At 43.8% G+C, this 27,392-nt stretch overlaps 2 protein-coding genes across 2 annotated transcripts; both read left to right on the top strand.

Annotated features, from left to right (window-relative positions):
* The first annotated feature begins 395 nt into the window (after nucleotides 1-395).
* Nucleotides 396-14,637, top strand: LOC123998207 (ras-related protein Rab-13-like). The gene is made up of 7 exons (XM_046303236.1): nucleotides 396-1,049; nucleotides 1,890-1,950; nucleotides 6,441-6,501; nucleotides 6,793-6,870; nucleotides 10,845-10,934; nucleotides 11,215-11,280; nucleotides 11,972-14,637. Exons 1-7 carry the CDS (start codon nucleotides 926-928, stop codon nucleotides 12,089-12,091), a joined length of 600 nt encoding a protein of 199 aa, XP_046159192.1. The 5' UTR covers nucleotides 396-925; the 3' UTR covers nucleotides 12,092-14,637.
* A 1,711-nt stretch (nucleotides 14,638-16,348) lies between these two features.
* LOC123997346 (protein FAM189A1-like) lies at nucleotides 16,349-26,720 on the top strand. Its single transcript, XM_046301483.1, has 6 exons — nucleotides 16,349-16,685; nucleotides 18,949-19,005; nucleotides 21,672-21,779; nucleotides 21,960-22,076; nucleotides 26,237-26,335; nucleotides 26,556-26,720. Exons 1-6 carry the CDS (start codon nucleotides 16,455-16,457, stop codon nucleotides 26,718-26,720), a joined length of 777 nt encoding a protein of 258 aa, XP_046157439.1. The 5' UTR covers nucleotides 16,349-16,454.
* Nucleotides 26,721-27,392: the final 672 nt, after the last annotated feature.

The raw sequence follows: 27,392 nt of genomic DNA, 5'->3' as shown, positions 1-27,392 counted from the left end.
TGAGGTCAACTCTTTCTTCCAAATCACACAGGTCTACACACAGAGGTTTTGTTCAGCGCCATCTATAACTAGCCTTACTGGCACATTTGATTTTGTTAGATTTCTCTCGCAGTGTGAGGGAGAGACCACTTAATTTTTAATAGAGACAATTCAATTTTATATTTCTCATCCACCTCATCTTTTCATTTAATTGTCAGTCAAATCCTGTTTGTTACTCGTTGTTGTATCGACGAAAAGAAATATGGTACTAAGGATACACGTATACAGAGATATTGTGATTTATTTTAGTACATGGGTCTCTCACACAGCTAAAAACTTTATTCAAATGGTCGAGCGCCCTCTGCTGTCTATAAGCAGGATCGGCCATTCCTGCTGTCCCATTTCAGTCTGTTCCCTCCACTGTAATAACTGAACCTCTCCCTCTACGTAATCCTACGTGAACTTCGGCAGGAGAAAGTTTTGGGGCGAAAACGTAGCCCTGTCTGTGTGGAATGGGTGTATGTTAATCGGCCTTTGGAAGAAAATAACTTGACATTTTGGCTTGATAAATGGATTTTAACAAAGCTTTGCGGCGCTGTAGAATTGTATAGCCCATTGAAGTGCAGAAGCGTTTGTTCCAACTTTAGTTTTTAACTTGTGGCGTCCTGTTTTATTTTTCTCGGACCAAAAGAGACATTGGGGGAGAACCGTATTTACCGGTGACAGTTTTCAAGGGAAAGGGAAAACAAGCGGCTTTTATGCTAAAGAAAAGCAGAAACTCCCCAGGAGAAATGAGAGTGTAATTTTGACCTTCGTGTATGTTGAGCAATACTTTTTAAGGCATTTCTTAAACGTTACAAATAAGTGTATGAAGAACATTGGAAAGTGTACTGGTTTTGTAAAGTGTCATAGTTTCTGATAATTAACCAAAACTTTGAAAGACATTATGGCGAAGAAGTACGACTTCCTTTTCAAATTATTACTCATCGGAGATAGTGGAGTGGGGAAAACATGTCTGATTATTCGATTTGCTGAGGACAACTTCAACTCAACCTACATATCAACTATCGGTATGTAGCCAAGCTCTACGAAATCTCATTTAATCGGTTATAGCCTAATCGGCCCCAAAATATTCAGCAACCCTTTAAATTTGTCATTGCTGATATAGGCACCATTATGTCAGCAACATATAATGCCACGTTCTTATCACTTTCACCACGCAGTTATCTCACGTTTCCAGTTCTGCTGTGTTCATGTCTCTACACGTCTCTATCGCTGTCTTCCTATATCTCAATCTGATATCCCTATTGTAGTTCACCTACATTGTTGCTGTGCTGCTGTTTCTATATCTTCTCCATATCCCCCTCTCCCCTCCCTCACTTTACCCAGAGGGTCCACCCACCCCCATCCCTCCTATCTCTTTTCAGTCTCTCATTAGCAGAAAAATGGTTGTCCTCCCTTGGAATTCACAGTTTAAGACGCCCATCTTCTCTGTCCTCTCTCCCCGTCCCTGTCCTGCAGGAAACCCAGACAATAACAAACCCAGAGACTGTGTGTGTGTGTGTGTGTGTGTGTGTGTGTGTGTGTGTGTGTGTGTGTGTGTGTGTGTGTGTGTGTGTGTGTGTGTGTGTGTGTGTGTGTGTGTGTGTGTGTGTGTGTGTGTGTGTGTGTGTGTGTGTGATATATGGTACAACACGTAGAATGGGGCAGAGCTAGACAGACTTTACTATCCCAGTGAAGGTTTGATGAATTGAGAATGCCTGTCTCACCCTCCATGCATGTCAAAATGGTTTAATTGGCATGACCTATATTTGCTGCAATGTGTGTGGGAATTTAACTCATTGTCTTCCCTCCCTTCCTGTCGACCTCCTCCCTCCCCTCTCTCTGTCATCCTCCCATCCTTTCTTCAGGCATCGACTTTAAAGTAAAGACGATAGACGTGGAGGGAAAGAAAGTCAAACTGCAAGTCTGGTAAGAGAAGAGGATCCAGACAAAGACAGAATGAAAGGTCCATTTAGGACTACTGTTTCCATTTAGGACTACTGTTTCCATTTAGGACTACTGTTTCCATTTAGGACTACTGTTTCCATTTAGCACTACTGTTTCCATTTAGGACTACTGTTTCCATTTAGGACTACTGTTTCCATTTAGGACTACTGTTTCCATTTAGGACTACTGTTTCCATTTAGGACTACTGTTTCCATTTAGGACTACTGTTTCCATTTAGGACTACTGTTTGCTGCTCTTGAAGAGTGATGACAGTTATGGGACCGACACAGAGATTTTATTTAACTCCTCGTGTGTTATGGACGTTTGACTACTTCTCTTTCTCAGAGGAAAGAGGAACCACCCTTTTTACCAAAACAACCAACTGTTTATGAAAGGGTTTTCTGTCCAAATATCACTCAAAGGGTCACCACTCACTGATTGTAGTACAAGACCTTAAGAATGTAAGATTGTGATTTTATTCGTTGTGCTGGACTAAAGGCATGCAACCCAGTATGCAATAGCTGCAATATACACTACAAATCAAATCAAATTGTATTTGTCACATGTGCCAAATATAACAGGTGTAGCCTTTACCGTGAAAGGCTTACTGACAAGCCCTTAACCAACAATGGAGTTCAGGAAATGTAGGGGGACAATGTAAATAGTCCAGGTGGCCATTTTATGAATTGTTATGAATTCTTATGGCTTGGGGGTAGAAGCTGTTAAGGAGCCTTTTGGTCCTAGACTTGGCGCTCCGGTACCGCTGCCTTGCGGTAGCAGAGAGAACAGTCTATGACTGGGGTGACTGGAGTTGTTGACAATATTTTGGGCCTTCCTCTGACACACCTAGTATATAGGTCCTGGATGTCAGGAAGCTTGGCCCCAGTGATGTACTGGGCTGTACACACTACCATTTGTAGTGCCTTCCTCTGACACACCTAGTATAGAGGTCCTGGATGTCAGGAAGCTTGGCCCCAGTGATGTACTGGGCTGTACACACTACCATTTGTAGTGCCTTCCTCTGACACACCTAGTATAGAGGTCCTGGATGTCAGGAAGCTTGGCCCCAGTGATGTACTGGGATGTACACACTAGCCTTTGTAGTGCCTTACGGTCAGATGCTGAGCAGTTGCCGTACCAGGAGGTGATGCAACTGGTCAGGATGCTCTTGATTTTTTTATTTGACCTTTATTTAACTAGGCAAGAACAAATTCTTATTTTCAAAGACGGCCTAGGAACAATGGGTTAACTGCCTTGTTCAGGGGCATAATGACAGATTTTTAACTTGTCACCTCGGGATTTGATCGTGCAACCTTTCAGTTACAAGTCCAACGCTCTAACCACTAGGCTACCCGCAGCCCGATGGTGCAGCTATAGAACTTATTGAGGATCTGGGGACCCATGCCGAAAAGGTGTTGTTGTGCCCTCTTCACAATTGTCTTGGTGTGTTTGAACCATGATAGTTTGTTGTGGACACCAATGAACTTGAAACTCTCGACCAGCTCCACTTCAGTCCCGTCGATGTTATCGGGGGCCTGCTCGGCCCTCCTTTTCCTATAGTCCACATTCAGCTCCTTTGTCTTGCTCACATTGAGAGAGAGGTTGTTGTTCTGACACCACACTGCCAGGTCTCTGAACTCCTCCCTAATAGGCTGTCTCATCGTTGTCGGTGATCAGGCCTACCACTGTTGTGTCGTCAGCAAACTTAATGATGGTGTTGGAGTCGTGCTTGGCCACGCAGTCGTGGGTGAACAGGGAGTGCAGGAGGGGACTCAACTTGGGCCTCAATGATGCGAATCAACATGGCAGATGTGTTGTTGCCTACCCTTACCACCTGGGGGTGGCCTGTCAGGAAGTCCAGGATCCAGTTACAGATGGAGGTGTTTATTCCCAGGGTCCTTAGCTAGTGATTAGCTTTTTTGGGCACTGGTGTTGAACGCTGAGCTGTAGTCAATGAACAGCATTCTCACATATGTGTTCCATTTGTCCAGGTGGGAAAGGGCACTGTGGAGTGCAATAGAAATTGCATCATCTCTGGATCTGTTGGGGTGGTATGCAAATTGGAGTGGGTCTAAGGTTTCTGGCATGATGGTGTTGATGTGAGCCATGACCAGCCTTTCAAAGCACTTCATGGCTACCGAAGTGAGTGCTACGGGGCGGTAATCATGTAGGCAGATTACCTTCGCTTTCTTGGTCACAGGGACTATGGTGGTCTGTTTTGAAACGTGTAAGTATTACAGACTCTGCCAGGGAGAGGTTGAAAATGTCAGTGAAGACACTTGCCAGTTGGTAATGCTTTGAGTACACGTCCTGGTAATCCATCTGTCCCTGCGGCCTTGTGAATGTTGACCTGTTTAAAGGTCTTGCTCACATCGGCTACAGAGAGCGTGATCATACAGTCATCCATAACAGCTGGTGCTCTCATGCATGCTTCAGTGTTACTTGCCTCAAATCGAGCACAAAAGGCATTTAGCTCGTCTGGTAGGCTTGCGGTGACCAAAAGCATGTGGGCGGGCACCTGTTTGTTGAACATATCATTCCAGATTCATCGGCATTAATATGGGGTTGATGTCAGGGCTTTGTGCAGGCCAGTCAAGTGCTAACACACCAATCTCGACAAACCATTTTTGTATGGACCTGGATTTGTGCACGGGGGCTTTGTCATGCTGAAACAGGAAAGGGCCTTCCCCCAAACTGTTGCCACAAAGTTGGAAGCACAGAATCGTCCAAAATGTCATTGTATGCTGTAGTGTTAAGATTTCCCTTCACTGGAACTAAGGGGCCTAACCCGAACCACGAAAAACAGCCCCAGACAGATATTCCTCCTCCACCAAACTGTACAGTTGGCACTATGCATTGAGGCAGGTAGCTTTGTCGTGGCATCAGCCAAACCCAGATTTGTCGGTTGGACTGCCAATCGTTCCAGAGAACATGTTTCCACTGCTCCAGAGTCCAATGGCAGCTAGCTTTACACCACTCTAGCTGACGCTTGGCATTACGCATGGAGATCTTAGGCTTGTGTGAGTCTGTTCGGCCATGGAAACCCATTTCATCAAGCTCCCGATGAACAGTTCTTATGCAGAGGCAGTTTGGAACTTGGTAGTGAGTGTTACAACAGACTATTTTTTACACGGTACGTGCTTCAGCACTCAACAGTCCCGTTCTGTGAGCTTTTGTGGCCTACCACTTCATGGCTGAGCCGTTGTTGCTCCTAGACGTTTCCACTTCACAATAACAGCACTTACAGTTGACTTGGGCAGTTCTAGCACGAACTGACTTGTTGGAAAGGTTGCATCCTATGACTGTGCCACGTTGAAAGTCACTGAGCTCTTCAGTAAGGCCATTCTACTGCCAATGGCGGTGTGCTCGATTTTTATACACCTGTCAGCAATGGGTGTGGCTGAAATAGCCGAACCCACTAATTTTAGAAGAGATGTCCACATACTGTTTTATATATAGTGTATATCTGGCATGTATAGTATGAGTACACTGAGACATTGACTGGCAAGGCCTTTGGTGTAGGCTATGACTTCACCTATGTTTTATCTGTCAGTGAATGCCAGTGAGTTATCATAAAGTCAGACATGAAGTCTGAAGCAGCCATAAAGAGTTTATTGAATTGGCATGAAACATACGCATGTCTCATCTCTGTGGATTCCACACCCCTGGTAGAAGTTGTCCTTTGATACAGGATCAGGTTAACCTCCCCAAATCCTGACTTGAGGCGTTAGGGGGGGATATGCCGTACTGACCATCACAGGAGGCTGCTGAGGAGAGAATGGCATGAACGGAGCTAATGGAATGGCACCAAACACCTGGAAACCATGGAAACCATGTGTTTGATGTATTTGTTACCGTTCCACTTATTCCGCTCCAGTCATTAGAACGAGCCTGTCCTGGTTAAGCCTGTTAAGGTGTCACCAACCTCCTTTGCTGACCATAGCTCAGTGTGTAGGTGGGGAACTTCTACGTTCTTCTACGTTCATTACTTCTACGTAATGTTTTTGCAGAAGCGTGGATAAATGATGTGCTGGACACATGTGTATAAAGGCTGTATCGCTCTGGATATGTATGTGTAAACAGCCACCAACTGCCAACACAGACACATCTGCAGTAGTTTCAGTGCTTACTACAGATGTAGGATCTTAATTTGATCGTGCTTTTGTTGCTGAGAATCTTCCTGTAAAGCATGAAATGCAAACTTGCAGTGCATTTTATTTTTAAAAAGGGTTCTAAAATGTGTAATTTCCACTTTCAGACTTGATTTACCCTTATGGAAAATGTATCAACCCCTACAAAAATGTCCATTAATTATAATCCACATAATAATATAAATTTCCTTTTGCTGCAGGATTATTTTCCTGTTGTAGCAAACTTGCTCAAATTAAGATCCTACATCTGTACTCCAGGGTGTTCAAAGAGCTACTTTTTGAAGAAGGTGAAACATTTTCCATAATGTATTCTGTTTTCAGGGACACAGCAGGGCAGGAGAGGTTTAAGACCATCACTACAGCCTACTACAGAGGAGCTATGGTGAGTCTCTCAACTCTCTCTCAATCAGATCACAAGTGATTTAATCATCTACACCCGTCTAAAACTGTGAGCAAAATCAGAATGTGGACAAGATCAGGACAAAAGGGGCATCTTAGCACCAGGCATAAACAGGCCTTCTCTCTCTCTTCACCTTTGAAGATATGAGAGAACATTATGGGTGTAAGGTTATGACTGGATCTATTAGTATCAAATTTCTTACATCCATCAGGTTGATTTTGGTTTGCACGATGTTTTATTTTTGTCTGACTCATGTCTCCCGTGATCTCTCAGGGCATCATCCTGGTGTATGACATCACAGACGAGAAGTCCTACGAGAACATTCAGAACTGGATGAAGAGCATCAAGGAGGTGACAGGGAAACACAGACTGACTGTTGACAGGGAAACCAGACTGACTGTTGACAGGGAAAACAGACTGACTGTTGACAGGGAAAACAGACTGACTGTTGACAGGGAAAACAGACTGACTGTTGACAGGGAAAACAGACTGACTGTTGACAGGGAAAACAGACTGACTGTTGACAGGGAAAACAGACTGACTGTTGACAGGGAAAACAGACTGACTGTTGACAGGGAAAACAGACTGACTGTTGACAGGGAAACACAGACTGACTGTTGACAGGGAAACACAGACTGACTGTTGACAGGGTAAACAGACTGACTGTTGACAGGGTAAACAGACTGACTGTTGACAGGGAAAACAGACTGACTGTTGACAGGGAAAACAGACTGACTGTTGACAGGGTAAACAGACTGACTGTTGACAGGGTAAACAGACTGACTGTTGACAGGGTAAACAGACTGACTGTTGACAGGGTAAACAGACTGACTGTTGACAGGGTAAACAGACTGACTGTTGACAGGGTAAACAGACTGACTGTTGACAGGGTAAACAGACTGACTGTTGACAGGGTAAACAGACTGACTGTTGACAGGGTAAACAGACTGACTGTTGACAGGGTAAACAGACTGACTGTTGACAGGGTAAACAGACTGACTGTTGACAGGGTAAACAGACTGACTGTTGACAGGGTAAACAGACTGACTGTTGACAGGGTAAACAGACTGACTGTTGACAGGGTAAACAGACTGACTGTTGACAGGGTAAACAGACTGACTGTTGACAGGGGGACACAAGACTGACTGTTGACAGGGGGACACAAGACTGACTGTTGACAGGGGGACACAAGACTGACTGTTGACAGGGCGACACAAGACTGACTGTTGACAGGGCGACACAAGACTGACTGTTGACAAGGGAAACACAAGACTGACTGTTGTGAAACAGGGAAGGGACAAGACATGACACAGGCCAGAAAGAAACTGAGGGCAGCATTTTCTCAGGCCTCTAGGAAGGATTTGAAACAATAAAATGAAACATGAGCAACACTACCATTTACATTTACGTTTAAGTCATTTAGCAGACGCTCTTATCCAGAGCGACTTACAAATTGGTGCATTCACCTTATGACATCCCGTGGAACAGCCACTTTACAATAGTGCATCTAAATCTCACTACCAGAGGGTCTCATACCACTGTTTCCTTATTCCTTGGTCAGTGATGATGACTTTTAGAAAAGCACGAGGAGCAGAAATGATGTAGCTGTTTCTCCACTGACATTAGAGGCACAGTCCTGGTCCTCATTATAGAAACATGTTAACATTCTTTAGATGAATCAGCCATTATGCACAGTGACATTAGAGGCACAGTCCTGGTCCTCATTATAGAAACATGTTAACATTCTTTAGATGAATCAGCCATTATGCACAGTGACATTAGAGGCACAGTCCTGGTCCTCATTATAGAAACATGTTAACATTCTTTAGATGAATCAGCCATTATGCACAGTGACATTAGAGGCACAGTCCTGGTCCTCATTATAGAAACATGTTAACATTCTTTAGATGAATCAGCCATTATGCACAGTGACATTAGAACAAGTCCTGGTCCTCATTATAGAAACATGTTAACATTTTTAGATGAATGATTATGCACAGTGACATTAAACACAGTCCTGGACAGTCTTATGGAATGACTGCACAGTGAAACATTAAACTTTAGACAGTCTTATGGAATGACTGCACAGTGACATTAAACAACCCATTATAGAAACATGTCTTTAGATGAATGATTATGCACAGTGACATTAAACAAGTCCTGGTCCTCATTATAGAAACAGTTCATTTTTAGATGAATGATTATGCACAGTGACATTAAACACAGTCCTGGTCCTCATTATAGAAACATGTTAACATTCTTTAGATGAATCAGCCATTATGCACAGTGACATTAAACAACCCCTAGACAGTCTTATGGAATGACTGCACAGTGACATTAAACAACCCCTAGACAGACAGTCTTATGGAATGACTGCACAGTGACATTAAACAACCCCTAGACAGTCTTATGGAATGACTGCACAGTGACATTAAACAACCCCTAGACAGACAGTCTTATGGAATGACTGCACAGTGACATTAAACAACCCCTAGACAGTCTTATGGAATGACTGCACAGTGACATTAAACAACCCCTAGACAGTCTTATGGAATGACTGCACAGTGACATTAAACAACCCCTAGACAGTCTTATGGAATGACTGCACAGTGACATTAAACAACCCCTAGACAGTCTTATGGAATGACTGCACAGTGACATTAAACAACCCCTAGACAGTCTTATGGAATGACTGTACAGTGACATTAAACAACCCCTAGACAGTCTTATGGAATGACTGCACAGTGACATTAAACAACCCCTAGACAGACAGTCTTATGGAATGACTGTACAGTGACATTAAACAACCCCTAGACAGTCTTATGGAATGACTGCACAGGACATTAAACAACCCCTAGACAGACAGTCTTATGGAATGACTGCACAGTGACATTAAACAACCCCTAGACAGTCTTATGGGATGACTTCACAGTGACATTAAACAACCCCTAGACAGTCTTATGGAATGACTGCACAGGACATTAAACAACCCCTAGACAGACAGTCTTATGGAATGACTGCACAGGACATTAAACAACCCCGAGACAGACAGTCTTATGGAATGACTGCACAGGACATTAAACAACCCCTAGACAGTCTTATGGAATGACTGCACAGTGACATTAAACAACCCCTAGACAGTCTTATGGAATGACTGCACAGGACATTAAACAACCCCTAGACAGTCTTATGGAATGACTGCACAGTGACATTAAACAACCCCTAGACAGACAGTCTTATGGAATGACTGCACAGGACATTAAACAACCCCTAGACAGACAGTCTTATGGAATGACTGTACAGGACATTAAACAACCCCTAGACAGTCTTATTGAATGACTGCACAGTGACATTAAACAACCCCTAGACAGACAGTCTTATGGAATGACAGGACATTAAACAACCCCTAGACAGACAGTCTTATGGAATGACTGCACAGTGACATTAAACAACCCCGAGACAGACAGTCTTATGGAATGACTGCACAGGACATTAAACAACCCCTAGACAGTCTTATGGAATGACTGCACAGTGACATTAAACAACCCCTAGACAGACAGTCTTATGGAATGACTGCACAGGACATTAAACAACCCCTAGACAGACAGTCTTATGGAATGACTGTCCAGGACATTAAACAACCCCTAGACAGACAGTCTTATGAAATGACTGCACAGGACATTAAACAACCCCTAGACAGACAGTCTTATGGAATGACTGTCCAGGACATTAAACAACCCCTAGACAGACAGTCTTATGGAATGACTGCACAGTGACATTAAACAACCCCGAGACAGACAGTCTTATGGAATGACTGCACAGGATATTAAACAACCCCTAGACAGTCTTATGGAATGACAGGACATTAAACAACCCCTAGACAGACAGTCTTATAGAATGACTGCACAGTGACATTAAACAACCCCGAGACAGACAGTCTTATGAAATGACTGCACAGGACATTATTCTGATTGACCAGACTTCTTATTGCCATCTATAAACCACAGTAACAAGGGTTACATTGAGACTAGATGTTAGTCTGTTTTCTAAGGGGGTGCCTTTAGTGAATAACGGGGCATACAACTGCACTCCCAGAAACATGTTTACATTTGTTTGCAGAGTTAACAAAGATAAGTTCAAAATGAACATATTCAAATGAGTTCATGATTTCCCATCTGAACCAAGTGTTAGACGTGGCTCCAATTTAGAGCTGAATTAAAGCCTCTCCTAGAGGGTGCTTGGGGAGGCAGAACTAAGGGCAGAAGATGAGGGATACATCATTGAAATATAAAATGGATGCCAACTCCCTATCTTTTATCCCCCAGAATGCATCAGCGGGGGTCAGCCGGATGTTGCTCGCTAACAAGTGTGACATTGAGGCCAAGAGGAAGGTATCCAAGGAAACGGGGGAAAAGGTGAGCCTCGACCATTTTTATGATCATTGTTTTGATTATGAAGTGTTTTCTTTCAATGATATTGACACTGATGTGCAGATGTTAGTGATGGATGAATGGATGTGTGGATCATTGGGCGAAGAGCTCCGACTTTTCAAGCTGAAGATCACTGACGTCATGATTTGACCTCGTATTTTTCTGAGTTGCCAGTTGTTTTGAACGTGGCATAAACTCTGCTGATTAGGAGAGGGAAGTGACATCATATCCTGCTATAATCACACTTGTGTTCTGTTGTTGACAGCTGGCAAAGGATCATGGGATCAGATTCTTTGAGACCAGTGCAAAGGCCAGCATCAATGTTGATGAGGTGAGATAAATATGTTATTTTAGATATTATATTTATGTCCTTTATTCAATCACAGAGTCTGTCTTTATCTGTTCCTTTATTATGCATTTCACTTGGGGGAATATGGGTGATATGTTGTCCTTTTCATACAGGTTACATGCCCCACAGCCTAATAATCCCCATACCCCCTCTCACCTACTGTTACCCTTTCTCTGCCCCTCTCTCCCTCCACCTCGACCTGCCCCTCTCACCTACTGTTACCCTTTCTCTGCCCCTCTCTCCCTCCACCTCGACCTGCCCCTCTCACCTACTGTTACCCTTTCTCTGCCCCTCTCACCTACTGTTACCCTTTCTCTGCCCCTCTCACCTACTGTTACACCTTCTCTGCCCCTCTCACCTACTGTTACACCTTCTCTGCCCCTCTCACCTACTGTTACACCTTCTCTGCCCCTCTCACCTACTGTTACCCCTTCTCTGCCCCTCTCACCTACTGTTACCCTTTCTCTGCCCCTCTCTCCCTCCACCTCGACCTGCCCCTCTCTCCTACTGTTACCCTTTCTCTGCCCCTCTCTCCCTCCACTTCGACCTGCCCCTCTCTCCTACTGTTACCCTTTCTCTGCCCCTCTCTCCCTCCACCTCGACCTGCCCCTCTCTCCTACTGTTACCCTTTCTCTGCCCCTCTCTCCCTCCACCTCGACCTGCCTCTCTGTAGTCTTTTATGGCTTTGGCTCGAGATATTCTACTGAAGTCCAGCAGGAAGCCGGGCCCCACAGGTCGCGAGGTCAAAATCACCAACGCTGAGAAGAAATCCTCCAAATGTCTCCTACTGTAGAGGCAGAGCTGGCCTGTCCTGGCTGACTCTTCGTTGCCTGAGGGAACTATCACATATAGGAACAATATTATTGCAAAGGAAAGGGTTTCAAAGGCGCAATCCACAAGTTCTCCTTCCCCTGTGGCAACAAGATCCATTTCATTAACTATTGACTTGAGAAAAAATACAAATGTTTTCATTTACTTCCCCCTCCCCTTTAAAAAGTGCTAACTCCACTTTTTTTTAACCAGAAAGCAAACTTCTGGATTGCACTTTTAATGACCATGTAACTATGTTGAGGTGGTCCAAGGGCATTTTCCAGAGGAATATCCAGTGGTTTGTTTAAAGAATAGGATGAACACCACCTTGATTTCAACCAAAACAGGTTTTGTATCAACCGTCTTCAATCTCCTGCAATTGCTTTGTTGTCTTGGTGACTGACTGATTGACATGGTATGTTTACACTCCACCAGAGCCATTCAGAGTTAAGGAAAATGTCTTCCATGTTGGCTCCACATGTTCCATGAGACAACATTCCAAAATGAATTCCTTCTACAATGATCTGTTGAACTAGATTTTTTGGAACCAACATGGTGGTCGATCAAATTCTAAATCCCAAACTGAGTTTGCTGAACTCTATAATCCCATGGCTCTGGACTTCACACTGTAGAGTAGTGGTGCACAGCTCCTTAATGGAACACGAGTCTGCTGTGTTTCATTCTATGTCAGAGGAATTATTTTTCCTTGTTTAACCAGGAACATTAACAAGTGACCTTTCAGTCAAACTGCCAATCACATTCTTGCTTTTTGATTGAACAGTTGATTTAACAGTAGATTGTCTGGAGAGTGTAATCACTGGGCTCCTCGGATGGAAATGACTTCCTGATGGAGAGACAAGGTCAAAAAGCAGCAGGTATTACTGTAACATTAAAGGTAACTACTACCATAATGGGACCCTAGAGGACCTGCGTTGTGCACCGCTGACATAGAATCACTTTTCAGTGTCATAGCCAAAGAATTTAAATTAGGACAACACACAGACATTCCTTTCCATTTGTTTCATTTCTATGTTCATAGCAGCTCATAGTGTTTAGGAGGAGCACAGGGGGCATTCTAGAGAGTGACGGGAGTTTAGATCTATATGCTGTAACTATGGTGATGGTACATTATGCTCTTAAAGGGATAGTTCACCCTGAATTATAATTTTGCCTGTGTTTTCCACACTACGTACAGATGAGTGATCTGGGTTGTGCCTGTTGTAAACTATTATTCTACTACATAAAGTGTGGTACATGGATGGACTGAGGATGTTGAAGAGGGAGACAGGGAAGTGCAATATGAGAGGAGAGGAGTGATGAGAGAATGAGATGGATAGATGAAGCAAGGGAACAAAAACAGTAAAGCAAGTGTCATAGAGACACAGGGATGGAATGATGCTGATGAGAGTTGGACATAGAGGGATGAGATGTTCTCTTTTTCGCTGATAGACATACTGACCCTTTCTGATCTGATAGACATACTGACCCTTTCTGATCTGATAGACATACTGACCCTTTCTGATCTGATAGACATACTGACCCTTTTTGATCTGATAGACATACTGACCCTTTCTGATCTGATAGACATACTGACCCTTTCTGATCTGACAGACATACTGACCCTTTCTGATCTGATAGACATACTGACCCTTTCTGATCTGACAGACATACTGACCCTTTCTGATCTGATAGACATACTGACCCTTTCTGATCTGATAGACATACTGACCCTTTCTGATCTGATAGACAAACTGACCCTTTCTGATCTGATAGACATACTGACCCTTTCTGATCTGATAGACATACTGACCCTTTCTGATCTGATAGACATACTGACCCTTTCTGATCTGATAGACATACTGACCCTTTCTGATCTGATAGACATACTGACCCTCTCTGATCTGATAGACATACTGACCCTTTCTGATCTGATAGACATACTGACCTTTTATCTCATGCACCTGTTCAACAGCTTTGTTAAAAAAGAAACACCCTTCCTTCCTCTTTCAGACAGACCAGGGCCCTGGTCCAATGCACCCCTGGAGGTAATCACTGATGTACTACTGGATAGATTTGCAAATATATCTTTCCATATATCATTTACTGTACTGTGATTGGACAAGACTTCCACCTCGATACTCTCACCAATCCAAACGTGTCAGATCAGTGATTACTCTGAAGGAAGGAATGATGTCTCTTCCCATGACAGAAACTACATAATCATTACTGTGCCAGCAAGCTTCTCTGTCTATGGGTTCATTTCAATTCTCTAAAGTGGCTTCTGGGAAGAAGACAAGGGGAAGAAGCTACTCCAGACTATTCAGATGATGCACCCTGTGTGTTTTTACTCTGATATCTCACTGTCCCCTTCTTCACCTTTCCTCTTTTCCTTCACACACATGTTCACCCTATTCACCATTCCTTGTCTGATCAATTATCTTATGATCAATTATCTTATGACCAATGTATACCAGTTTACATACACGCTGCTTAGCCTATTCAATAAAAGACTGTCAAAAAGAACCCTTCTGTTTTGTAGGATTATACTTGAATTTTCTCAGAGTGAATTGCATGTTGGTGCATCACTCTTATCTCTCCCACTAAAATAGTGTATCTCAGCTTACAGGAATCAGTGCATTGTCTCCCACTCTCCAAACCTTCACAGTTTCATGAATAAATCTAACAGCCCCCCCCGAAGAGCATTGCTGCATTTGTACACTATGACAATACCAGCTGGGCATAATGTGTCCTTTAATGGCTTACATAAATGTTCTTGTTGAGCCCCTCCCCATTCTCCCCCCTGGTATGTATAGGCCTATATAAGAGATGAGGATGGAACCAAAGTGAAACATCATGTAACATGCAGACAGTCCTATAGTGTGAGAGGTGTATAATAGTGAACTCCAACTGCCCATAGTCCTGGGACTACAAACTTCCTGGAGGCCTCACAGTGCAGTGAAATCCTATCTGATTGGCTGGCTGCAGTAATCCTTGAAGGTGGGTGCCCCTCCCGCGCAGCATCAGCACCAGGACACGCAGGCTTTGCCGCATCCTCCACGCGCGTCTGGCGTGCCTTTTCGTCACATGACGACGTGTCGGTTTACAAACACTAGGCATTCCTTTCTTTTGCCTCTGATGAAGGAGAGAGAATGGAGGGATGGGTGATGGTGAACGGGAAAAAGAAGAATGATCATCAGCAAGGCTCTTTGACTTGGGAAACGGATGTGTGTGAAACTGGAACCGATCGCTTGAGGTGTGTGTGTGTGACGTTTAATTCGGTGCAGTGAGGTAGATGTCCGGGATATACACGAGCAGAACGGGACTGCGTGACTGCTGCAGGGAAGAGAGAAGAGGACAGAGGGGGTTGAGTTTGTGTGGTCCACCGCAAAACTTCCACGGAGTCAAAAGATGGAAATAGCAAATGAAAACAGCACAAACGTGCCGATGGCTCAAGGAGGATGGACTTTCTATAATTTATTTGAGTTTACTTTCGACGGATTTAAAGTCATTTCTTAACCTGAACGGCTTGCCGACCGGACCGATTAAGATCTGATCAAGAGCTATCTCTCTCATCCTTCGGATAGGTCCGGTAGTCGGACCTTCGCGAGGACAGGACAACTCGGGCCTTGTTTCGATGCTTGTTCCTCGTCACCTTGACAAGATCCAGACCCACTCACCGCCCTACGCAATACACGTCGTTTCTCATTACCGTAGAAACAACGGGATATCTGGTGCTTAATAACGGGTGCTGCTACAGGACTGCGGCCTCGGGGCTCCGCCCACCGCAATGCTATGGGTCTTGGGAGGTAGAGATATGGAGAGAAAAGAACGGAGCTGTGTGTCGTAAATGCATTCAGGTTCTCAAAGATTTGCCCTAGGTATTTTTCTTATTTTTCTCCTCACGTGAACATGTTGAAGTTTGTCTGGGGTGGAAATGTAATAGGACATATACACTCTGCTAAGCAGCTATTGCTGTTTTCATATGCTAAATAGCCCAGTCTTCTGAGTTGAGAGTTTTTGGAAACCGCACTGTGGCGTGTCAGGATCGAACCTTGGGGATTATTGTACAACGGGCTTTGTCATCTGCCAATTGACAACGCAGGGCCAAAGTGAAAAGGGGGTGATTTTTTTCAAAGCAACCAACTCTCCATCTCTCTTTTACACACACACACACACACACACACACACACACACACACACACACACACACACACACACACACACACACACACACACACACACACACACACACACACACACACACACACACACACACACACACACCGCATATAGGCCTACGCACACATACACAGACTCACCACTCCCCACACATACACACACCAGCCATGCCATCCCCATCAGACTCCAGCAGTGTAGTGTCTGCCTCTGGGTCTAGGGGCTGGTCAGATAGCTGCCGGGGCATGTCTGGCCGTCAGGGTGGGGCCAAACTGCTGCTGTACCTGGGGCTGTGCCACCTGGGCCTGGGGGCCATGGTCCTGGCCTTCTCCTTCACCAGCATGGCCTTCACATCCTCAGCCCGCGTCCGACAGTCCTGCCCCTTCTGGGCCGGCTTCTTTGTGAGTATCCTGTGGGAGCATCTCTAAATGGGCTGAATCACTACCTTTCCTTCATCTGCACTGATAAGGAGGGACTATCCTGGAGACCTAAATATCATGTTTAGCAGGATAATCATAAGTCCATTATGCAATGGAGGAACGTGATCGTAATTCAAAAAAATAGATTTACGGTTTACAGATGTGTGACCTTCATTTGATCACTATTTCACAAGCAAGGAATAAGGCCTTTAAGAAATGTAAGAACTCTCAAGAGCAGCATGATTTTGTCCTATATATACGTCACAGAAATGAAGCACAGAGCAGGATGGATGAAGCACAGAGCAGGATGGATGAAGCTAAGAGGGGTTACTTTGCTGAGAAAATATTTGAAAACAAAAATTAGCCTAAAAAGCTTTGGAAATCATTTAAGGAACTAGGCTGTAGTACTACTACCAAAAACAAACTCAACAGTATTGGACTGAACATCAAAGGGGAGATGGTATATGAAGAAGCAGAGGTTGCCAATGAATTCAACTCTTTGTTTACTTCTGTTGTCAGCAAGCTGGTTAACAAGCTGCCCACCAGTTCTGGTTTGTATGGAAGCAACCAACTCAATGCGTATTATGTAGAGTTAAGGGTTCAGCCAAACTCTTTTTCTTTTGCAAAGGTAGAAACAGCCAAAATAGTCAGTACGCTGGCAGAGACTAAATGCTCCAAAGCCACAGGCCTGGATAATATTCCTGCAGGGTTTCTAATAGATTCTGCTGAGCAAATTGGCCCTTGTATTACGCATATTGTTAATCTCTCTCTTGAACAAGGCACCTTTCCCAGGGACATGAAACAAGCAAAAGTTATACCTCTGTATAAGAAGGGGATAAAGTCTGACCCTGGGAATTATAGGCCTGTATTTATCCTCTGTATAAGAAGGGGATAAAGTCTGACCCTGGGCCTGTATCTATCCTCAGTGTAACATCAAAGATCCTGGAGAGAATTGTACATGAGCAAATGTTTGAATATGTTAACAAACAGGGTCTAATGTATGATTTTCAGTCAGGTTTTAGAAAAACATACTCCACTGATTCATGTCTACTTTACTTGACTGACTTCATCAGGAAAAATATGACCTATGCTTGACCTAAGGCCTTTGATACAGTCTCCAAACTGGAGGCACTGGGGTTAAGCAGTATCCCTCTAGGCTGGGTAAAGTCCTATTTATCAGGAAGGGAGCAAGTAATAGAGGTTAATGGTTCACTGTCTCAGGCATAACCAATGAGTTGTGGCGTTCCGCAGGGGAGCGTGCTTGGGCCTCTGCTGTTTTTATTGTATATTAATGATATGAAAGATGCTTGTTCTTGCTGTCTTTTTCTTTATGCGGATGACTCTACACTTCTGGTGTCTCACAAAAGTAAAACTATGTTGGAGAGCACCTGACCAGGTGTTGCTGATATGTGCTTATACAGGTTCAGGAGTAATGCTGGGAAAGGTACATTCTTGTGCCTCAGAATGGAATGAGTTTCCTCTGCCTATAAAAACAACGTCCTCTCTGGGCAGCTTTAAACATAAAGTAAAAATATGTTTGGTGTCCTCTGTGCCCATATGAATAACCCCTATGATGTAACTGGAATGATGATAGATGTTCTTCTTGGTTTTAGTTTGATTATTTCACTGCCATACAGTGTTTAACTGTGTTCCATCTTGTCATCTTGGACCATAATGGAAATAAGTCCCAGACTTTATTGTGTGTTATTCTCTATGATTTTATTCATGTGCATGTATGGATTTTAAGTTTTATGTGTTCTTGTTTTTTTTAAATGGTCGAATTAATAAACTAAACTAAACTAAACTAAACTTCATGCTAAGCATGAAATGCAAACCTGTAGTGTATTTGAGTTTTTTCCACTTTGTAATTTCTGGCTTGATTTGCCCTTAACTGAAAATGTATCAACCCCTACAAAAATATCCGCAAATTATAATTCACATAATAATTCACATTTCCTTTTGCGGCAGGATTATTGTCCAAACTGCACCAAACTGTCTCAAATGAAGATCCTACATCTGAATGTGAAAGCCCTGAAAAGACAGAAGGCTGTTTTATAGGTGAAAGTAATATGGAGAATGTCTCTGTCAGATGGAGATGGAGTGCAGATGGAGGAAAGGATTCATGGAGAAGAAACCTCTTCAGAATATTGAAATGATTCCATATTTCCTGGCTGTGGTTGATTGTGTTCAGATATTATAATTGCTGAATGTATTTTCCTTACTGTAATGTGTGTGTTGTTCTTAGGTTGTGGCATCAGGGTTAGTTGGACTTATCTCATGGAGAAGACCACTCACTCTGGTGGTGAGTAGTACACAAGTGTCTATTTATATGTCTATGGTGTGTGTGTGTTTGTGTGTTTGTGTGTGTGTGTGTTTGTGCGTGTGTATGTTTGTGCGTGTGTTTGTGTGTATGTTTGTGTGTGTGTTTGTGCGTGTGTGTGTGTGTATGTTTGTGTTTGTGTGTGTGTTTGTGCGTGTGTGTGTGTGTGTGTGTTTGTGCGTGTGTATGTTTGTGCGTGTGTTTGTGTGTATGTTTGTGTGTGTGTTTGTGCGTGTGTGTGTGTGTATGTTTTGTGTGTGTTGTGCGTGTGTATGTTTGTGTGTGTGTTTGTGTGTATGTTTGTGTGTGTGTTTGTGTGTATGTTTGTGTGTGTGTTTGTGCGTGTGTGTGTGTGTATGTTTGTGTGTGTGTTTGTGCGTGTGTATGTTTGTGTGTGTGTTTGTGTGTATGTTTGTGTGTGTGTTTGTGCGTGTGTGTGTGTGTTTGTGCGTGTGTATGTTTGTGCGTGTGTATGTTTGTGCGTGTGTATGTTTGTGTGTGTGTATGTTTGTGTGTGTGTATGTTTGTGCGTGTGTTTGTTTGTTTGTGCGTGCGTGTGTATGTTTGTGCGTGTGTTTGTGCGTGTGTGTGTTTGTGCGTGTGTATGTTTGTGCGTGTGTATGTTTGTTTGTTTGTTTGTGCGTGCGTGTGTATGTTTGTGTGTGTGTGTGTTTGTTTGTGTGTGTGTGTATCTTTGTGCGTGTGTTTGTTTGTTTGTGCGTGCGTGTGTATGTTTGTGCGTGTGTTTGTGCGTGTGTGTGTTTGTGCGTGTGTTTGTGTGTGTGTTTGTGCATGTGTATGTTTGTGCGTGTGTATGTTTGTGCGTGTGTATGTTTGTGCGTGTGTATGTTTGTGTGTGTGTTTGTGCGTGTGTTTGTGCGTGTGTGTGTTTGTGCGTGTGTTTGTTTGTTTGTGCGTGCGTGTGTATGTTTGTGCGTGTGTTTGTTTGTTTGTGCGTGCGTGTGTATGTTTGTGCGTGTGTTTGTGTGTGTGTTTGTGTGTGTGTTTGTGCGTGTGTATGTTTGTGCGTGTGTATGTTTGTGCGTGTGTTTGTGTGTGTGTTTGTGCGTGTGTATGTTTGTGCGTGTGTATGTTTGTGCGTGTGTTTGTGTGTGTGTTTGTGCGTGTGTATGTTTGTGCGTGTGTATGTTTGTGCGTGTGTATGTTTGTGTGTGTGTTTGTGCGTGTGTTTGTGTGTGTGTATGTTTGTGCGTGTGTATGTTTGTGCGTGTGTATGTTTGTGCGTGTGTATGTTTGTGCGTGTGTATGTTTGTGCGTGTGTATGTTTGTGCGTGTGTATGTTTGTGTGTATGTTTGTGCGTGTGTATGTTTGTGTGTGTGTTTGTGCGTGTGTTTGTGCGTGTGTATGTATGTGCGTGTGTATGTTTGTGCGTGTGTATGTTTGTGTGTATGTTTGTGCGTGTGTATGTTTGTGTGTGTGTTTGTGCGTGTGTTTGTGCGTGTGTTTGTGCGTGTGTATGTTTGTGCGTGTGTATGTTTGTGCGTGTGTATGTTTGTGCGTGTGTATGTTTGTGCGTGTGTATGTTTGTGCGTGTGTTTGTGCGTGTGTTTGTGCGTGTGTATGTTTGTGCGTGTATGTTTGTGTGTGTGTATGTTTGTGTGTATGTTTGTGCGTGTGTATGTTTGTGTGTGTGTTTGTGCGTGTGTTTGTGCGTGTGTATGTTTGTGCGTGTGTATGTTTGTGCGTGTGTATGTTTGTGCGTGTGTTTGTGCGTGTGTATGTTTGTGCGTGTGTATGTTTGTGCTTGTGTGTGTTTGTGCGTGTGTTTGTGCGTGTGTTTGTGCGTGTGTCTGTTTGTGCGTGTGTATGTTTGTGCATGTGTGTGTTTGTGCGTGTGTGTGTTTGTGCGTGTGTATGTTTGTGCGTGTGTATGTTTGTGCGTGTGTGTGTTTGTGCGTGTGTATGTTTGTGCGTGTGTATGTTTGTGCGTGTGTATGTTTGTGCGTGTGTATGTTTGTGTGTGTGTGATTGTGCGTGTGTATGTTTGTGCGTGTGTTTGTGCGTGTGTTTGTGCGTGTGTGTGTTTGTGCGTGTGTATGTTTGTGCGTGTGTTTGTGCGTGTGTATGTTTGTGCGTGTGTATGTTTGTGCGTGTGTATGTTTGTGCGTGTGTATGTTTGTGCGTGTGTATGTTTGTGCGTGTGTATGTATGTGCGTGTGTATGTTTGTGCGTGTGTTTGTGCGTGTGTGTGTTTGTGCGTGTGTGTGTTTGTGCGTGTGTATGTTTGTGCGTGTGTTTGTGCGTGTGTATGTTTGTGCGTGTGTATGTTTGTGCGTGTGTATGTTTGTGCTTGTGTATGTTTGTGCGTGTGTATGTTTGTGCGTGTGTATGTTTGTGCGTGTGTATGTTTGTGCGTGTGTATGTTTGTGCGTGTGTATGTTTGTGCGTGTGTATGTTTGTGCGTGTATGTATGTGCGTGTGTATGTATGTGCGTGTGTATGTTTGTGCGTGTGTATGTAACTGACCAGCCTGCTACCTGATTGAAACACAGGTCATCTGCACACCGAGCCCACCGAGCTACAGCCTATAGGCAGCTAGAACAAGTATTTAGGTCACAGGCAAGGTTACTCATCCCATGTGTAGTTTTCTGACCCCGTGCCTGTCCTCCCCATGTCTCCCTCTCCAGGTGTCCCTCTTCATGCTGCTGTCTGCTGTGTGTGTCATCCTTAGTCTGGCTGGATCCATGCTCTCCTGTCAGAACGCACAGATGGTTAAGTCACTCCTCACCTGCCAGGTATGTAGGGAAAGGGGAAATGGGTTGCACCACTGAATGCATTCAACCAAAATGTGTCTTCCACATATAACCCAACCCATCTGAATCAGAGAGGTGCACACAGCCCTGTGGAGAGTAGGTGTGTGTGTGTGGGTGGTGGGGTGGTGATGTGTGTGTGTTAATTCTCTGTGTGTTTTGCAGGTGGAGAATGGGTTGTGTGTGTGTTGCGCCCCAACACACTCCTGCTCTATAAACGAGGAGGAGACCCTGGTACTCTACCTAAACGCAGACTGCCACTCTGTCAGACATCAGCTCAAGGTGTGTGTTTAATGACATCTCAGTGTGTGTGTGTTTAATGACAGCTCACTGTGTGTGTGTTTAATGACAGCTCAGTGTGTGTTTGTTTAATGTCAGCTCAGTGTGTGTCTTTTATGACAGCTCAATGTGTGTGTGTGTTTTATGACAGCTCAGTGTGTGTTTTTTTTTCATGACATCTCAGTGTGTGTGTTTAATGACAGCTCAGTGTGTGTGTGTGTTTTATGATAGCTCAGTGTGTGTGTGTTTTATGATAGCTCAGTGTGTGTGTTTAATGACAGCTCAGTGTGTGTGTGTGTTTTATGATAGCTCAGTGTGTGTGTGTTTAATGACAGCTCAGTGTGTGTGTGTGTTTTATGATAGCTCAGTGTGTGTGTGTTTTATGATAGCTCAGTGTGTGTGTTTAATGACAGCTCAGTGTGTGTGTGTGTTTTATGATAGCTCAGTGTGTGTGTGTTTTATGATAGCTCAGTGTGTGTGTTTAATGACAGCTCAGTGTGTGTGTGTGTTTTATGATAGCTCAGTGTGTGTGTGTTTAATGACAGCTCAGTGTGTCTTTAATGACAGCTCAGTGTGTGTGTTTAATGACAGCTCAGTGTGTGTGTGTTTTATGACAGCTCAGTGTGTGTTTAATGACAGCTCAGTGTGTGTGTTTTATGACAGCTCAGTGTGTGTGTGTTTTATGACAGCTCAGTGTGTGTGTTTTATGACAGCTCAGTGTGTGTGTTTCATGACAGCTCAGTGCGTGTGTTTAATGACAGCTCAGTGTGTGTGTTTAATGACAGCTCAGTGTGTGTGTGTGTTTTATGACAGCTCAGTGTGTGTGTTTTATGACAGCTCAGTGTGTGTGTGTTTAATGACAGCTCAGTGTGTGTGTTTTATGACAGCTCAGTGTGTGTGTGTTTTATGACAGCTCAGTGTGTGTGTTTAATGACAGCAATGTGTGTGTGTGTGTTTTATGACAGTTCAGTGTGTGTGTTTAATGACAGCTCAGTGTGTGTGTGTTTAATGACAGCTCAGTGTGTGTGTGTTTTATGACAGCTCAGTGTGTGTGTGTTTAATGACAGCTCAGTGTGTGTGTGTTTTATGACAGCTCAGTGGGTGTGTGTTTTATGACAGCTCAGTGTGTGTGCTCAGTGTGTGTGTGTTTAATGACAGCTCAGTGTGTGTGTGTTTTATGACAGCTCAGTGTGTGTGTGTTTTATGACAGCTCAGTGTGTGTGTTTAATGACAGCTCAGTGTGTGTGTGTTTTATGACAGCTCAGTGTGTGTGTTTAATGACAGCTCAGTGTGTGTGTGTGACAGCTGTGTGTGTGTGTGTGTGTTTTATGACAGCTCAGTGTGTGTGTGTTTTATGACAGCTCAGTGTGTGTGTGTTTTATGACAGCTCAGTGTGTGTGTGTGTGTGTTTAATGACAGCTGTGTGTGTGTTTATGACAGCTCAGTGTGTGTGTGTTTTATGACAGCTCAGTGTGTGTGTTTAATATGACAGCTCACAGCTCAGTGTGTGTGTTTAATGACAGCTCAGTGTGTGTGTGTGTTTTATGACAGCTCAGTGTGTGTGTTTTATGACAGCTCAGCTCAGTGTGTGTGTTTTATGACAGCTCAGTGTGTGTGTGTTTTTTCAGTGTGTGTGTTTAATGACAGCTCAGTGTGTGTGTGACAGTGTGTGTGTGTGTGTTTTAGTGTGTGTGTGTTTAATGACAGCTCAGTGTGTGTGTGTTTTATGACAGCTCAGTGCTGTGTGTGTTTTATGACAGCTCAGTGTGTGTGTGTTTTATGACAGCTCAGTGTGTGTGTTTAATGACAGCTCAGTGTGTGTTTTATGACAGCTCAGTGTGTGTGTTTTATGACAGCTCAGTGTGTGTGTTTAATGACAGCACAATGTGTGTGTGTGTGTTTTATGACAGCTCAGTGTGTGTGTGTTTAATGACAGCTCAGTGTGTGTGTTTAATGACAGCTCAGTGTGTGTGTGTTTTATGACAGCTCAGTGTGTGTGTTTTATGACAGCTCAGTGTGTGTGTTTCATGACAGCTCAGTGCGTGTGTTTAATGACAGCTCAGTGTGTGTGTTTAATGACAGCTCAGTGTGTGTGTGTGTTTTATGACAGCTCAGTGTGTGTGTTTTATGACAGCTCAGTGTGTGTGTGTTTAATGACAGCTCAGTGTGTGTGTGTTTTATGACAGCTGTGTGTGTTTTATGACAGTGTGTGTGTTATGACAGCTCAGTGTGTGTGTGTTTTATGACAGCTCAGTGTGTGTGTTTTTTATGACAGCTCAGTGTGTGTGTGTTTAATGACAGCTCAGTGTGTGTGTTTAATGACAGTTCAGTGTGTGTGTGTGTTTTATGACAGCTCAGTGTGTGTGTTTTATGACAGCTCAGTGTGTGTGTGTTTAATGACAGCTCAGTGTGTGTGTTTTATGACAGCTCAGTGTGTGTGTGTTTTATGACAGCTCAGTGTGTGTGTTTAATGACAGCACTGTGTGTGTGTGTGTGTGTGTGTGTTTTATGACAGTTCAGTGTGTGTGTTTAATGACAGCTCAGTGTGTGTGTGTTTAATGACAGCTCAGTGTGTGTGTGTTTTATGACAGCTCAGTGTGTGTGTGTTTTATGACAGCTCAGTGTGTGTGTGTTTTATGACAGCTCAGTGTGTGTGTGTTTTATGACAGCTCAGTGTGTGTTTAATGACAGCTCAGTGTGTGTGTTTTATGACAGCTCAGTGTGTGTGTGTTTTATGACAGCTCAGAGTGTGTGTTTAATGACAGCACAATGTGTGTGTGTGTTTTATGACAGCTCAGTGTGTGTGTTTAATGACAGCTCAGTGTGTGTGTGTTTAATGACAGCTCAGTGTGTGTGTGTTTTATGACAGCTCAGTGTGTGTGTGTTTTATGACAGCTCAGTGTGTGTGTTTTATGACAGCTCAGTGTGTGTGTGTTTAATGACAGCTCAGTGTGTGTGTGTTTTATGACAGCTCAGTGGGTGTGTGTTTTATGACAGCTCAGTGTGTGTGTGTGTGTGTGTGTGTGTGTGTGTGTGTGTGTGTGTGTGTGTGTGTGTGTGTGTGTGTGTGTGTGTGTGTGTGTGTGTGTGTGTGTGTGTGTGTGTGTGTGTGTGTGTGTGTGTTTTATGACAGCTCAGTGTGTGTGTGTGTTTAATGACAGCTCAGTGTGTGTGTGTTTAATGACAGCTCAGTGTGTGTGTGTTTTATGGCAGCTGTGTGTGTGTGTGTGTTTTATGACAGCTCAGTGTGTGTGTGTGTGTGTGTGTGTGTGTGTGTGTGTGTGTGTGTGTGTGTGTGTGTGTGTGTGTGTGTGTGTGTGTGTGTGTGTGTGTGTGTGTGTGTGTGTGTGTGTGTGTGTGTGTGTGTGTGTGTTATGACAGCTCAGTGTGTGTGTGTGTTATGACAGCTCAGTGTGTGTGTGTTTAATGACAGCTCAGTGTGTGTGTGTTTAATGACAGCTCAGTGTGTGTGTGTGTTTAATGACAGCTTAGTGTGTGTGTTTCATGACAGCTCAGTGTGTGTGTTTAATGGCAGCTCATTGTGTGTGTTTCATGACAGCTCAGTGTGTGTGTTTAATGGCAGCTCATTGTGTGTGTTTAATGACAGCTCAGTGTGTGCGTGTGTTTTATGACAGCTCAGTGTGTGTGTTTAATGACAGCTCAGTGTGTGTGTTTAATGACAGCTCAGTGTGTGTGTTTCATGACAGCTCAGTGCGTGTGTTTTATGACAGCTCAGTGTGTGTGTTTTATGACAGCTCAGTGTGTGTGTTTAGTGGCAGTGTGTGGCGTCTATATTCTCTATGTGTTACGTGCTGATCTCCCCTCCTCTGTTCCAGGACCTGTGTGTTACGCGCTGATCTCCCCTCATCTGTTCCAGGATCTGTGTGTTATGTGCTGATCTCCACTCCTCTGTTCCAGGACCTGTTGTTCAGTGCTTGCGGTCTGAGTGTCCTCTTCTCTGTTCCAGGACCTGTTGTTCAGTGCTTGCGGTCTGAGTGTCTTCTTCTCTGTTCCAGGACCTGTTGTTCAGTGCTTGTGGTCTGAGTGTCCTCTTCCCTGTTCCAGGACCTGTTGTTCAGTGCTTGCGGTCTGAGTGTCATCTTCTCTGTTCCAGGACCTGTTGTTCAGTGCTTGTGGTCTGAGTGTCCTCTTCTCTGTTCCAGGACCTGTTGTTCAGTGCTTGTGGTCTGAGTATTCTCTCTACCATCATCTGTACTCTCTACTGTCACCTGCAGTATACACATCTTCTCCCTGGATCTAGTGCACCTGGTGAGTCCACACACACACACACACACACACACACACACACACACACACACACACACACACACACACACACACACACACACACACACACACACACACACACACACACACACACACACACACACACACACACACACACACACACACACACACACACACACACACACACACACACACGATTTCTCCCCTCCTCTATCTCTGTTTGTTTCTCTCTAGCTCGCCCCGCACCGCTCTCGCTCCGTCAACCCAGAATGCACCACTCCTCAGGACGCCTTCCTGACCAACATCATGGACTTTGAGGAGTTTGTCCCGCCCATCCCTCCGCCCCCCTACTACCCCCCTGAATACACCTGCAGCTCTGAGACAGACGCACAGAGGTAATAACACACACACAGGTAGCCTGCAGGTTAGGGCATTGGGGTTGCTGGTTCGAATACCGGACCTGACAGGGTGATAAATATTGCTCCAGGACCGCTGGACAACGGTGACCCTAGCTGTGACCCCACTCCCTGCGGGTGTCTCAGGTTGGGATATGCAAGAAACACATTTGTTACAGTTTTTCTTCAATTGCTAAAAAGCATTGGTCAATACTGAATCCATTTTTTCAAAACTCTTCACACAGTCTGCATTACCAACATGCATCTTGGCCAAACACTTAAATCTCACCTCCAGAACTCAGTCAAACCACCAAAACACTTCATACATGTCTCAAAATAAGCTCGTTCGACCAGAACACTGGCAACAATTCTCAGTCAGAAAGCATACAGTACATTGTCACTCATAACACACTGACCTAAATAACACTAACAGGGAGCATTACATAAATGAGGAACTTTTCTTTGAAGTTTGAATGAATTTTCACGTAAATCAGTATTTCATTATAGAATAAGAATAACACCTTTTCACTTTATTGACTGTACGAAAGTATATGGAACAAGAATGAATCAGAAATGCAGCAATTTGCTTCAATAACCTTACTTTTTTCTATATCTTTGCATATAGTAATTTACTGTTGAAATAACAAATTCCAGAAATTCAAGGGCTGCAATAATA

Source organism: Oncorhynchus gorbuscha, linkage group LG15, assembly GCF_021184085.1.
Source record: "Oncorhynchus gorbuscha isolate QuinsamMale2020 ecotype Even-year linkage group LG15, OgorEven_v1.0, whole genome shotgun sequence".
NCBI classification, from domain to species: Eukaryota; Metazoa; Chordata; class Actinopteri; order Salmoniformes; family Salmonidae; genus Oncorhynchus; species Oncorhynchus gorbuscha.
Note: the sequence above shows the minus strand (reverse complement) of the source record. Positions and strands in the feature narration are given on the sequence as shown.